Below are 12,689 nucleotides of genomic sequence, written 5' to 3'. Positions count from 1 at the left end.
CATTTGTAGCAAATGACTGTTCAAATATTTTTCATTTTTTATTAAGTTGAGTCTATCAATTTTCCTAAATATTTTTTTTTAAAATCATGGCGGCAATGTTTATCTGTAGGCGTCACTCAATGTAAATCTGGTACAGAGTGGCTCACTAGGTTTTTTACAATAGGACTGAAAGACTACGACTATGAAATAATGATTATAACCTGCAATAAGTGAAAAGACCAGCTGAGCTAAAATGAGAAAGAGTAAAGTATACAGGAATGATATTTTTTCATTTTTCACACAAAATAAAATGCAACAAAAATGAAAATTTTGACAAACAAAACTCAACAGAAAGAGAGCAATAAATATGTGTTATATTGCAGTTGAACTGGAACAAATAATGAAATCCCTCTTCATACAAAATTTGAACATTTATTTTAAACAACTATAATGTCTATGACAATAATTTAATTATAGGTCATGTATCTTGGTGTGGAACTGAACTTGGCATAAGCCTTAATCACTTTGTTCACTGCCTCAAGAAAGTCTTTTTCTGTTGCCATCTTCCTTCTAGCTCTGATGGCGAACATTCCAGCTTCGGTACATACACTTCTGATTTCAGCTCCTGTAAAAATATTCATAAAAAATTTATCATTGTAAAATAATCATATAAGGAAACTTTCTGAAAATACTTAAAATTGTCGTACAAATTTGATAATCATATATCTTTTATCTTACAAAAAAATTATTTCTGCTGTTCACATCAACAGGATTGACAGACTGAGTCTCGCAATTCAAGTTTGAAAGGGGACATGATAGTACCAATTCACAATATTTTGTCTCATAGACTCTGTAAACGCAGAGACAGTTTTAAAGGATTTTTTTTTTTTTTCAGAAACAGTGACCATGTTTGTTGATTTGTAGTTCAAATTCATCTTACTAAATCAACTAGTACAGTGGCTTTAGAGCAGATTTTTTTTGTGTTGGCATGTGTTTATTCAGTCCTCTGAAAACTATATTTTTAGTGAAGTAATCTTATTACAAACTTTCTTGACAAAATGGTTTCAAGTACAAAGACCAATTATTATTAAACCTAATCCTTTTTTTCAAATATATAAAAGTAAAAAAAACCAATAACACTGGTCTGTTCAGGCAGCTGAAGTGAAATACTAACCCAATTGTGTACTGTAAATTCAGAAATTATTGCGAAAAATGTGACATAGTTGTAAACGCAATAAATTTAACTCGCATTTTAAAATATTTAATATGAATTAAACAAGATTTTTCTCAAAATCATAAAAATTAAAATTGCATTTAAGTCTTAAATAACAAAATTGCAATAATAAATGCATGCAATAATATCCAATTTACAATACTTTATTACAGCATAAAACTATTGTATATCAAATGTACATACCTGTGCTGTTTGGACAAAGTCTTGCTAATAATTCATATCGGATATCTTTCTCTACACTCATGGACCTAGCATGGATTTTAAATATATGAGATCTACCCTAAAATTGAAATAATTATAAGGTAATGTTGGAAATTATTAATTCAAGTCTCTTTTTAAACAACAATTTTTGATTAAAGTCACCATAATTTTTAACTATTGTTTCAATAAACTTGATTCTTAATTTAAATTATGAATTAGTTGTTAAATTTCCCTCTAAAATATTACAATGCATACGGAGAACTACACTTTTTGCCTACAATGACACTCCACTTTTGGTGTTGATTAAAGTCTAAAGGTTAGAGTCAAACAGATGCTTCATAAGTGTATGTCTAAGTCTACATGAAATGAAGTTCAGATATACACACACAATTATATATAACACTAGAACACACCCGTGATATCGTGGGTCCGTGACTGAATTAAAGTATATAACTATGCGTAAGCCTTATTTTAGTATTGGTATTGTCATCTGATAAAGTCGTGCCGATTATAAGATGCACAGTTTTCTCTGCTTTCAAATCTTTCTGTTTGAATCCGTCGACTTGGAACTTTTCAATTATTGGTAATATTCAGGTCCTAGAATTGAGTATTTTTTAATCAACAGCATTGTCCAATAAAGTTCAAATCTTTGATTCGCTGTTTTACGTCATGCCCGCTAACAAATTGAAAACTGTACGTCTTAGTCCAAATTTTTAGTATTCGTATTGTTATCTTAGAAAGTCTTACTAATTAAAAAACTACAATAGGGAACAATTTGAAAATGATTGAATTTAGTTGTGTCGACTTTGTGATTATGACCCGTGTATATATTTAGTAGTGCGCCTGTTAGATGCGGAACGTACAGATAAGGTAATAGGTAACAGGTGAATATACATACTATTGGTATCGGTATCGGATTCGACCCGGAACTTGTTAATTATTGGCAATATTAATTATGTGGAAAACAAAAGGGTCTGGAGTGGTGTAATTTTTAATCTACACAATTGTCCTATATTAGCTATATATAAAGTTGAATTCTTTGATATACCTGATGCCGGCTGATAAATTGGACCTTGTAATTTTAGTATTATAGATACTCTTATAAATAGTCTGACGTCTCAATGTTATATATTAAAGGTAATCTACTTTAGATTAGTTTTTGTTGGTACCATTTTTTTTTGTATTGAAGAATTTAATAGATACTTGCACAGTCAAAAAACATGTAGTATAAAACTGATAAAACAATGGGTGCATACCTCCAAATCTGGCAAACCAAATTCAATTTTTCTGTCTAATCTTCCAGGTCTCATTAAAGCAGGATCTAATGTATCTGGTCTATTGGTTGCCATGAGAACCTTTATGTTTCCACGGGGATCAAAACCATCTAATTGATTAATCAGTTCTAACATAGTTCTCTGTACTTCATTATCACCGCCAGCTCCATCATCAAATCTGGCTCCTAAAGATTAATTAGTTTTAGTTAAGATTTTGTATATAAATCTTGGCCCTGCTCAGCAATAAGCCAAGTCTGAAATAAATGCCCTTCATAGCAATAAGGCACTTTCTATTCTAAGGCAGCAAAAATAATATTGTAACTGAATATGACTTACACTTATTTTTTCAGATAATAATGAAATTTTTGTAATCAAGTTTATAGAGTACTGCACATCCTTTTAAGATCAGTTTTCCTGACTATTGCACAGCATTTAATGATCAGTTGTATAACCTTAAAATAATTGCAATCAATTTTTGCATCTAAGTCATTTTCATTCAATGACTACTTGTAAATGAAAATTTTGATTCAATGACTACTTGTAAATGAAAATTTTGATTCAATGACTACTTGTAAATGAAAATTTTGATTTAATGACTACTTACTTGTAAATGAAAATTTTGTAGGAAACATACAGCTCCTATCTAACTTATATGACTGTAAAAGTTAGTGTATATTATATATCATGAATTACCTCCAACTGCATCAATTTCATCAAAGAAAATAATACAGGCTTTTTTACTTCTTGCCATTTCAAACAATTCTCTCACCATTCTAGCACCCTGTAAAGTAAAAACACAATCTGTAAGAATACTTCCCATTAAACTGTAAAAGTAAAGACAGTACACAATTTGTAAGAATACTTTACATTTTAAGAGCAATACAACAGATAGTTGGTTCATTCAACAAAACTCATTAAAGCAAAGTTTTACAGTGGTAATAGTTTGTTCTATTTAAAAAAAAAAAGTAGTCTGTATTGAAGAATCTACATATCTCTTTACAAGTTTTATATGAATCCTTTATTACCACTCCTGCATAAATCTTTACAAAATTATATTTTTCTATACTTCCTCTAAAAATCCCTGTACAAGCTTAAAAGGGTTCATTAACTCTCCTACTTATTTTTGTACAAGATTGTATCATTATTTTTTTTTAATACTTCATATTTCTGTACAAGTATTAAATGGTTCCTTGCCTTTCTTACATATCCCTGTACAAGTTTTAAAAGAGTGCCTTACCTCTCCTACATATTTCTGTACAAGTTCTGAACCAATAACTCTTATAAAACAAGCATGCCTTACCTCTCCTACATATTTCTGTACAAGTTCTGAACCAATAACTCTTATAAAACAGGCATGCCTTACCTCTCCTACATATTTCTGTACAAGTTCTGAACCAATAACTCTTATAAAACAGGCATCAGTTCTATTAGCTACAGCTCGAGCACACAATGTCTTTCCTGTTCCTGGTGGACCAAACAGTAATACTCCCTTTGGAGGCTCTATACCAAGGTTGACAAACTTTTCTGGCTATAAGTAAAATATATGCTTCTTAAATATACTTTTCCCCATTTCCTTTCTCAATTTTATTTCCATATACAAATATATTGTATAGACAATGACACAAGTTTCAGTTTCCAAGCAAAGTCTTCCTAATTTTTCTTGCCATTGGACATTCAGTAAACAATCTTTCAATCTATATTTTTTTATATTTTAATGGTATCTAAATTTTTATTTATATGTAGGGAATCTATTTTCCTGGTTTGAAATGTTGCTGTTCCAGGAGATGTTTACTTATGTATTGTAAATCTTGCCACCATAAAAATGTGTAAATTATTTAGTTTCTTATATATCACTGCAATGCTCATTTTTGGAAGGTGTACAACCAGAGAAAAGAAACTAAATCTTTACATTTGAAAGTATGTAATTTTGTAAGGAAATTGAATATCTCCATGTAAATATTTGATTTTGATTTTCAGTTTTTTAACGCCACTTTTAAGCAGTGCCTTTGTGCTATTTCGTGGCTGCCAGTTTTTACTGCTGGAGGAAGCCCAAGCGCCTGAAGAACCACGACCTTCCATAGGAAAACTAACAATCATGGTCACCAATTTGTAAATTACCGGGTACTGTAATTTTTCTGAGTACTAATATTTAAAACAATATTTACATGAAGCAAGGGTGTCTCTACAACTTCTCTGAGTTTTTCTATCTGTTCTTTACATCCACCAACATCACTATAGGTAACATCTGGCTTTTCTTCAACTTGCATCATGGTAACTGACGGGTCAATCTTTGGTGGAAGTGGTATATGTATTTGATATTTATTTCGGTCAACACTAAAACATGAAAGAATAATTTTCAATAGAAAGTCAATGTATAATTAATGCTATGTTAACAACTTTCTCTGTAGACCTGAAGTCAAGTGATCATGCTCTACAGAAAGATTTTAAATTGGGATCTTTAAAAATATAGAAGGTGTGTTACATAAAATTTTATTACAGATGAAAAGATATGATGTCTATGACATTCCTGATACCATAAAAAAATCATGTGATATTTTGGCAAAGGGAAATTGTCTTTCAAAACAGTTGTAATAGATAAACAAGAGTTTAGTCTTAGACATTTTAAGTAAAGAAGATACCGGTAAGTACAAAAAAAATTAAAAGACTTTTTTTACTATGAGGGAAACCAAGTGTCAAATATCTCACAACAGTCATAATAATGCTTAAGAATGACAACCATCCTTTAGTTTTCTCAATTGAAGTGTTTTATATTTTTCATGTCTTGGCCATTTATAGCAGAATATACAGTATGGGTTTTCCTCATAGTTAAAGGTTGTACTGTTGCCTATAATCGAAACATCTATGGTGGATAGTTTTCTCATTGGCAATCATACCATATGTCCTTATTCTTATATACAGGAGTTCAACTTTGCTTAAGACATCTTAAATAATAAAGATCTTGTGGATTTTTTAAGTAAAAAATTCTCCTTTATAAAGTTGAAGGTCCTGTATGAAGCATCACTGTCAAGATGATAGACTTTTGTATATCAATGAAAAGTCCCCTCCTATTAAAGTTGGGCCTATACTTCAAACAAGTTGGGCCTATACTTCAAACCCACAAGAGTTAATGCCCCTGACTATAACCTTACCCAACTCTCATTCCTTCCTCAATATCAGTTGGAGCTACTTGGTCTCCTAAATCAACAACAAACTTGGCAAACTGTTTGACATTAATAATATACTTTGGGTCATCGGAATCAGCATTAATTATCTTTGTACATCTTGCTACCTGTAATGGCTGCTCACCTGTAAAGCAATACACAAAGGTTAATTCTCAGTTAGAATTTAATTAACATTACAACATTGTTTAAGGTTATATAAATATAAGGATTAACAAAATTGACTAAATATAAAAAAATCTTTTAAAAAACTCCTTTAACATGTTCAACATATTACATTGGCTTGAGGTATATGGGAAGGGTTGAGATCTCACAAAACATGTTTAACCCTGCTGCATTATTACACCTGTCCCAAGTCAGGATCTCAGGTCTTTGTTAGTCTTGTATGATGTTTAATTTTAGTTCATTTATATATTTCAGAGTTTAGTATGATGTCCATTATCACTTAACTAGTACACAATTTTGCTTAGCAGTCAACTGAAGCACACTTCTGAGTGCAGGATTTTCTCGCTGTGTATGAAACCCATTGGAGGTCTTCTACAGTTTTCTGCTTTTTGGCAGGATTGTTTTTTTACATGTTCCCCCATTTTCATTCTAAATTTTATGCAAACATTTTATAGATCATCAAAGGGTCACATGAATGATCCATCATCAACGATTAAGTCAGCAGCAGTCATTGACCACTTTAAAATTAGGCATTATTACTGTTTAAACATGTCAGATAAATTTGATTTTTCTCGAAATATAATGTCTTAAACTTATTTCAGTTAGTTGTCATTGAACTAAATCTACTTCTTCATCTTAAGTGACAACTGGTCATTGGAATAAATCTGCCTCATCTAATTTGACAACTTGCCACAAACAAAACTTAAGAAGGTAAGTTGTTGGAACTTAAAGCTTTTCACTGTTTTATATGGTTACAGCTAAATGATGTGGTCTTCTCATAAAAAAGATAAAATAATCTCTATTGGGTCTAGGTGGTGTTATAGACACATATAAAGCAAGGTATGTAAACTATGCGAAAAATCTAGAATGTTCATTTGCTCCCTTTTACTAGTTTGTAGCAAGAAATTCTGAACAATCTTATAAGGGATATGCATTCAGGTGACTTCAACTATCCAACAAGAGGCTGTTATCAAATTCTTTGGCATTGATTATCATATATATTTGTATCAATGTCTGGAATAGAACCTATGCTCAGGGTCCATCCATTACACTACACTGAAACATTTACTGAAAGTACTGCTAGATAGTTTCATTAAATACTCATTTAACAATTTAGTACACAGGAACTACATAGACCTACTTTTAATCTGAGACAATGGTTTTATGGTTTTATAGAGTTTCAGAAGGGAACTTCTGAAGGAATGATACAATGTTAAGTACTTTCAAGAAAAAGAAAAAAAAATCAAAAAACTATATATACAGTCGACTCTCGTTATGTCGAAGTCAGCCGGACCAGAGAAATATTTCGAGATACACGTAGTTCGACTCAAACGAACACCGGAAGTTCGACAATCTAAGGGACACAACTCTTGCTTAACTTGGTGAAGATAAAATAAATCAGGGTGAATATGGCAAGGGGATCGATATTCTAGTATCAGATCGATGTATTTGTATGTCACAGTCTTTTATTATTATGACATTATTTTTACTTATTCAATTGTTTCAATTAAAAAAATCCTATGGCTTTTCCAAGAGAGTATTTTCCAATCAATAGTTTCGTTATTCAGGTCTGTTATAACTGACAAAATTGTTCATTCTTGGATACAAGAGATTTAAGAAAATTTTGATTTCTATTCATTTTGTTTTATCTCACTCTTTCTTTTCAAAAGAAAATATAACAAGATTAAAGACGCCGTTTGAGTAGTTTTTAGGTGATCATCAACGGAAGCCATAATCCTCACTTTATACACACTCAAGCTCATTAGTGTAAATCACAAATTAATTGTTTTGTAAACATTTTAAATACTTTTTCATGAACATTAATAATGTATCTAATTATTTATCAAAATTGTATAAAAGATAATCTTAGGTAAACACTCATGGAAATAGCATGTCATAAATCAATATTGTGGTGAGTGACCAGAAATTTAATTACACGTGTATTGTCAAGATTAACTAAATCCTGGAGGTCATGTTTTGACATATGTGTATCAGTTCAAATAAAAAATGAATTTTGAATGCTTTTGTTAACCTTGGGATCGTAAATTTAGTTCAACTCAACCGAAATTTCGATTCATCCAATTTCGACTCATCAGGAGTCGAATTACATACTTTTGTATGGAATACAGTTCGGGACCACGTGAAAACTTCGACTCATCCGAAATTTCGAGTCAACCGAGTTCGAGACAACGAGAGTTAACTGTAAATTAAAACCCAGCATTTTCTTTTGAACTAAGATGTGGTGAATGTAATATTTCTATGAGTATGATGCCTCTTACTCTGTAATGTCTGTTTATCTGCTGCTAAATCCCATAATGCTGGAGGAGCCAATCCTGTATCAGATTCTTTAATACCTGTAATAAATTATGCATATATAATTAGAGCAAACTAACTATGTAACAAATACAAATTTGTGTCTTAAAATATACAATAGTCAAAGAGCTGTGTACCAATGCTTCTTACGAGATATCCACCTGTTCAAACAAAGCACAAATTTGTCTACCATTGAGTTTTGTTTTCTTGTACTCTACCAGAAATAGGAGTCATAAATTTTTTTATCAATCTTTATATACATGTACTTGACAGTGAACCGAAGAAAAAGAAAAACATGCACCTATACATTCATTATCTTAATATAAACATGTACCAACTCACCGCATACTATCATTATATTATATATATATATAAATGTCTTCATTTATTTGAGGAGGAAAGGTATATCTATTTCAATTTGCTAACTAAATGATGACAAACCTGCAAGTTCATTAACTTTTTTCAATGTATTTTGTATATCTTCCTCCACACTCTTGATAGATTTGCTGTACTGTCCAACTCCCTGTCAATAAAAACATTTATGAGAAATAGATTTACTGTACATGTTCTGTCAACTCCCTGTCAATAACCAGATGCTCCACAGGGTGCAGCTTTATACGACTGCAGAGTTGGAACCCTGAACAGTTGGGGCAAGTATGGACACAACATTCAAGCTTGATACAGCTCTGAATTTGGATTGTGATTAAATAGTTGACACAACATAGGTTTCTGACACAGAATGAATGTGGTCTAAGAACTTAAACTTAAAAATCTTAAATTGGACATTTACCTATTATGGTCCAATATCCAAAATCTAAATACATGGTTAGATTCAGCATATCAAAGAACCCACAGAATTCAATTTTTGATGAAATCAAAAAAAGTTAAATTTTGGACCCTTTGGACCTCAATGTGGACCAATTTCATAACCTAGCCCAATTATCAAAACTCTAAATACATGGTTAGATTCAACATATACCAAAGAACCCCTGGTATATTCAATTTTTGTTGAAATCAAACAAAGTTAAATTTTGGACCACGATTTGGACCCACTTGAAAACTGGGCCTATAATCAAAAATCTAAATACATGTTTAGATTCAGCATACCACAGAACCCCAAGGATTCAATTTTTGCTGATATCAAACAAAGTTTAATTTTGGACCTAGATTTGGACCACCTTGAAAACTAAGCCCATAATCAAAAATCTAAGTACATGTTTAGATTCAGCATATCAAAGGACCCCAAGAATTCAATTTTTGTTGATATCAAACAAAGTTTAATTTTGGACCCCAATTTGGACCAACTTGAAAACTGGGCACATAATAAAAAATCTTAAGTACATTTTTGTACATGTTTAGATTCAGCATATCAAAGAACCCCAAGAATTCAATTTTTGTTAAAATCAAACTAATTTTAATTTTGGACCCTTTTGACCTTAATGTAGACCAATTTGAAAACGGGACCAAAAATTAAGAATCTACATACACAGTTAGATTTGGCATATCTAAGAACCCCAATTATTCATTTTTTGATGAAATCATACAAAGATTAATTTAGGACCCTTTGGGCCCCTAATTCCTAAACTGTTGGGACAGAAACTCCCAAAATCAATCCCAACCTCCCTTTTATGGTCATAAACCTTGTGTTTAAATTTCATAGATTTCTATTTACTTATACTAAAGTTATGGTGCGAAAACCAAGAAAAATGCTTATTTGGGCCCCTTTTTGGCCCCTAATTCCTAGTGTTAGGACCAAAACTCCCAAAATCAATCCCAACCTTCCTTTTGCGTTCATAAACCTTGTGTTTAAATTTCATAGATTTCTATTTACTTAACCCTTTCCTCCATAATGACGCCTTTTAACGCCTGTGTAGTACCTCAGTTGAAATGCTTCGACTACAAAATGTCTGCATCAGACTTAAAAAAAATTGTATCCAATATGAAAAGAAGATTCATGAGAATTATCTGACTTGAATTTCATTGATGAAATATTGGTTTTCACAATGCATTAACACTTTAAAACTGATGATTTTTTTACTGAAAAAAATCCTATGCGAATCATGTATATTAAAAAAAAAATCCATAGAGGAAAGGGTTAAACTAAAGTTATAGTGCGAAAACCAATGTGTCTTTGGACGACGACGACAAAGACGACGCCAACATCATACGTATACGGTACCAATATACAACCACAAAATTTTTTTGCGGTTGTATAAAAACATGAATGGGAAATTGATTTGCTGTACTGTTAAACTCCCTGCATTGTATTAAAAAGTTTGTTAATTTAGTAATTATCTTACATGGTCAATGGATCTTTAATTATGAGATGGAACTGTAGTTTAATTTTTGACTACAGTACTCTTAATCATGTTAAATGCAACAACTCTAGAACTGACTGATCAAGAGTGCAAAGAAAGATATAAATGGATACAACTACGACAAAGTCAAACAAACTTATTTTGCAACTGTTCCTGATAAACAGCAAAAGATGGCAATTTATATACATGTATGCTCACATGGCAAAAAAAAAATGGGCCAGGTGGGCTACAGTGGAAAACTTACATATGTCTTTAACAAAGCAATATCTCCTTCATCCAGTGCTGAAACATAAAATAAAAGGTTTTATATAATTCATACAAAAAAGTAACTGACAATCATACATTGCAGGTAGGGGAAAATAAAGTTTATGAATCTATCAAAGGTTAAGTCATGTAAGTAGTTTCCTGCAGAATGGTTTGCCCTTTTTATGTCTTATTTTATAACAGTCCTGCATTTCATCTTTCTTCAAGACCATTTTGAATTACTTCCCTTGGAATGAAAGTCAAAATTTTAAATGGTTAACATTTTATTGAATTTCAACAGTTTCAAAACAACAGAGTACAAATAACATTTTATGATTGAATCTAATAGGGACAACATCAATATGTACCTCTACCATGTCTACAAATTTAATGTAGACAATTTAAAAGGGAACCAGGCGATCATTTGATTTATAATTTTATGATAATTTGGATGAACTGTTTGTTTATATTTTCTATTTATACTTTTCAGTCGACCAAGACGTCCAAATGGGAGTGCATTTAGGACGGCTTTCATAGTTGTTATCTTAATAAGATCAAAGTTAAGGATAAACTTAATATAGTTTTGAATAGTAATAATAAAAAACAACAACACATAAATACAGTTGGAAAAAAAAAATGAAAAGCAATAGAATATGTATAGCAAGTCTTGATTAGTTGCTTTGTAAGGTTATAAGGAGATCATGTTCCACATGTGGCCTATGTAGTGTTGCTCATGTTATACAAATCGGTTATAACTTGACTATTTTTTTTTAATTCAGTAGGTCACATCCCTCTACTATACTCCCTCTTAGACTCTACTGCCATCTGATGTCCTACATTAAATTGACTGTCCTCTAATGTCATGTAACAATGACAAGTTCTAAGAAAAGTTGTTAGCACAATTCATGTCTAGTGTTTTATATGTGGCATGCCTAATATTACGTATACTCAAATAGAAAAAGTTCACAAACAATATTTCAAAAATGATTTGACGAGACCGTCTCCAACTGACAACACAGGCAGTGGCATTATAATGTCATTTGCAAACATGCACCACAAAGGTGAATGAATACAACTTCATTAGTATTTCCAGTTTTGCAGCGTATTAAGGATATAATCAAAAATAAAAAAAAATAAACTCTTGTGACATGACAACGCAAAATTGAACAAAACTGTCTTATGTGAATTTCAAATTAGGATTGTAAAGTACCCTGTATCGGTTTGTCTTCCGCATCTTTGTTGTTTTCATTCACTTTTCTTTGGTCAGATCCCAAATAATCTTTCATTGTGAAATAGGAATAAATTCAAGAAGAGAAAGGGAAGATCGAAAAATAATTTACACCGGAAACGGTGCTATGAAAAATAAAATAAAGCTTCCGGTGTAATTTTCGAATACTCTAAAATTAATGTTCAAGGTACCGATCTTACAATGATTACTTTACTGTTAACCCGAATAATCAAGTCGTTATATTACGATCACTTCGATCACTCCGAGAAAAGTAGTGGGTAGTTGGCGCTGAATTATTCCAGTTACTTTACGGTCTTTACACATAAAATCACAAGTTTGTTTATTGATGGATCGCGGTGTATTTACTACAGTGTCTAGTAACCTTATTTTTTATGAATGTTTTTTTTCTTCAAACAATACCATCATTTTCCTCCAAATATTGAGAATAAAAAGTTTTGAAAAAAAGAGCATGGGGCATTACTTTTTAACAATACCACCATTTTCCCCCTTAAAACTTCGTGACGTGTTTTTTTTTTTTTTTTTAATTTTGATATC

General features: G+C 31.3%; 1 protein-coding gene across 2 annotated transcripts; it reads right to left on the bottom strand.

Moving 5' to 3' along the window:
* Positions 1-391: 391 nt before the first annotated feature.
* On the bottom strand, positions 392-12,307 carry LOC139510233 (26S proteasome regulatory subunit 7). Of its 2 annotated transcripts, none has more exons than XM_071296714.1 (11): positions 12,117-12,307; positions 10,908-10,945; positions 8,787-8,868; positions 8,312-8,386; positions 5,838-5,994; positions 4,854-5,022; positions 4,052-4,216; positions 3,382-3,469; positions 2,671-2,873; positions 1,397-1,493; positions 392-604 (listed from the first exon to the last, which is right to left on the bottom strand). In XM_071296714.1, exons 1-11 carry the CDS (start codon positions 12,190-12,192, stop codon positions 447-449), a joined length of 1,308 nt encoding a protein of 435 aa, XP_071152815.1. In that variant the 5' UTR covers positions 12,193-12,307; the 3' UTR covers positions 392-446. The 2 variants fall into 2 exon arrangements, with proteins under 2 accessions (XP_071152815.1, XP_071152814.1); XM_071296713.1 differs by having other exon boundaries at positions 3,989-4,216; positions 12,117-12,280.
* Positions 12,308-12,689: the final 382 nt, after the last annotated feature.

Source organism: Mytilus edulis, chromosome 2 (genome assembly GCF_963676685.1).
Source record: "Mytilus edulis chromosome 2, xbMytEdul2.2, whole genome shotgun sequence".
In the NCBI taxonomy this organism is placed as follows: domain Eukaryota; kingdom Metazoa; phylum Mollusca; class Bivalvia; order Mytilida; family Mytilidae; genus Mytilus; species Mytilus edulis.
Note: the sequence above shows the minus strand (reverse complement) of the source record. Positions and strands in the feature narration are given on the sequence as shown.

Coding starts and splice junctions, on each gene's coding strand:
- LOC139510233 (XM_071296713.1), bottom strand. CDS start 12,192: ATGAAAGATTATTTGGGATCTGACCAAAGAAAAGTGAATGAAAACAAC. Junction 10,946..12,116: donor GGAAGACAAACCGATACAGG/GTACTTTACAAT, acceptor TTTATGTTTCAG/CACTGGATGAAGGAGATATT. Junction 2,874..3,381: donor TGAAATTGATGCAGTTGGAG/GTAATTCATGAT, acceptor ATTAATCTTTAG/GAGCCAGATTTGATGATGGA.